Genomic DNA, 2383 nt, shown 5'->3' with positions numbered 1-2383 from the left:
CACACAGTTTAATTTACCACCAGTACAGCTATCTGATATCAGCAGATCCATTTCATATCCAAACCGATACGATCATAACTTTCTGTACGCATTGTTTTTTTTGTTTGTACATTTTAGAATGATAATTCTGTTACATTTTTTCATAGCAATAAATCTGGAAAAAAACAATGAATATTGTATATTTGTAATTTGTTCAATATCTTAAATATTCTTCCAGATTGACACTGGATACCTGGTTCGGGCTTCTTGATTTCTGCTCACTTGTTCTAAGTATTTTTCCCAAGATTCTAATTTAAAAAAAAAAAAATAGAAACTTAAAGTATTATTTTTTTGTGTGGAAAAATCTAAACTTGGAGAAAATATTGGAGTGCGGTCCAAGGGCCCTTTATTGCCAAGTACTTTGTGTGTTTAGCCAATCTGCATTTCTGTTTTTATTGTATACACCGGTCCCTCCCTACCCCGAAAGGCTCGTGTTGTGGCTCAGCAGATGTTTGTAAACGAAAACAGGCAATGTCACTTTACAGCTCTCTTTCCAAAAATCCAAAATGGAGCTGTCTGTAAGCTGATAGCAAACACTGTGCAGACTTGGATACTTATTGCATTGATGAAAACAGAAACAAAATAATCAAAACTACAGTTAGCTACCCGTCTGCTTCCACAGTGTTCCTCAGCCAGCGTAGAAATACATGTGTCTATTTGTAAATGATATCAGGCAATTTGACAATATGCTGGAGGAGTAAGTTCAGTTCTGGGAATGAAGCCTATGCCTGGTTTTATCTGAGTAAACACATTCAATGAATGTGGGCATTGAACTCGCATGCATTCATAATGATTTCATTCTGATGGCTTATTTACCAACAGATTGCTTATAAATACTCCACAGCGTGCGATTTGCCCTTAAAAAAAAAAATTCACCTTTTGTTTTTTGATTCTGATAAAAATACAATATTATGGAGGTTATCTGCAAAAACTTCTCATTCTTTAAGTCCCACATAATGCTTTCTTCAACCCCACCATTGCAGAGGAACTGTGCCTTTTCATTTTAATATTCCTAATAAAGGGACACTATAGGCACCCACACCACTTCACCTCACCTATTTTCAGCAGAGATTCTTCAACGATATCACACAAAGTCCATATCTTTAAAAATCGCAATGGAGGAAGGAGTGGATTGTTCTAAGGGATAATGTATTATGTGAGAGAACAGATTGGAACAGACCAGGTAACATTCTTTTCTTTACTGAAATAGTTTTAAGGTGCAGATACAAGCGAAGTTTCATAGTAGGGGTGCTTAGCACTGCTAAGTACCAACAAAGGTGAAACAGTGTCAGAGAAGGATATAATTGCTATATACAAGAAGAAGAGCGATGCTTTGCAATGCTATGTACTAATGAAAGATCTACTAAGTGCTGAGGTGGCTCCGAGTACACTCCCAGAAATTAATTCTTAATGATAATTCATCCTAAAACATTCACTAAACTGTACATAAACCGTTATGTCCATTAATCTAAAGCATTTGAAAAATTCCAAATTACGTGTGAATTGGATCACTATATGCTCAGATCTAACGTCCACTGTTTTGCAGTTCGTAGGGCTCTTCCTCACACATGACAAACTTAGAAGAGAAGTCGAGCTGCGTCATTCTGTCTCCTGTTTAACCATAATGCTCACAATCCAGAACGAGCACTAACACAAGCTATAGTTTGTCAGGATTCCCAGCTGGAGACATCTGGTAGTTGTAGTTTCACCCTTGAAGATAATATTCGTTGCAGCTCCTCAACATCTGTTGAGTCGTCGGTTTTCTAAAATGGCTTTAGAACATAAGCACTCGTTGTTTCTCTTTATCCGCCAGCAGTGGTCTCAGAGGAAGTGTGAAAATAGCTTTTCAGGCGATCTTGAGGACCTGTGCTGCTAGGGAGTCCTGGACAGTTGGTTTGAAACCCGACATCCTCTGATATGAAACGAGCTGTGAAGTTTTGGACACGTTTAACATCCAACGATCAGCACAGCTTGTTCTCCAGCCACACAAAGCGTTTTTGTTCGTCCATTATAACTTCCTTCACGCTGCTCAGCAGAGATTCCGTATCGTTCCACGTCTCTGGTTCCACGGTGCGGTAAAAGCATGGCAAGGCGTCTAACTCTGTCTCCTCCCGCTGCGCACACTCCAAGAGGAGATCCTCCCAGTTTCTCCACCAATGGAGTGGTTTTCTAAGGAGAAAAAAATGGCGGTGAAGGTTATGCAGCTGCATATACGAGTCGTCAACTAAGCCAGTGATTCCCAAACCAGACCTTATTGCAATGGAGATACTGACAAAACCTGGACTGTTGCTGAAACATGAGGAAAGGTTTGAGAATCACTGTTCTAAGCTAAACAGAAATGCAC

General features: G+C 39.3%; 1 protein-coding gene across 3 annotated transcripts in view; it reads right to left on the bottom strand.

The window, feature by feature from the left end:
* Window positions 1–1831: 1831 nt before the first annotated feature.
* Window positions 1832–2383, bottom strand: part of CARD14 (caspase recruitment domain family member 14) — a 71601-nt gene continuing 71049 nt past the window's right edge. For all 3 annotated transcript variants that reach the window (XM_063456285.1, XM_063456286.1, XM_063456287.1), the window contains one exon: window positions 1832–2208. In XM_063456285.1, the coding sequence (XP_063312355.1) occupies window positions 2001–2208 (208 nt within the window). In that variant the 3' untranslated portion in view covers window positions 1832–2000. The remainder of the gene's footprint in view (window positions 2209–2383) is intronic.

Source organism: Pelobates fuscus, chromosome 5 (genome assembly GCF_036172605.1).
Source record: "Pelobates fuscus isolate aPelFus1 chromosome 5, aPelFus1.pri, whole genome shotgun sequence".
Classification (NCBI taxonomy): domain Eukaryota; kingdom Metazoa; phylum Chordata; class Amphibia; order Anura; family Pelobatidae; genus Pelobates; species Pelobates fuscus.
This window is presented reverse-complemented; position numbering and strand designations above follow the sequence as displayed.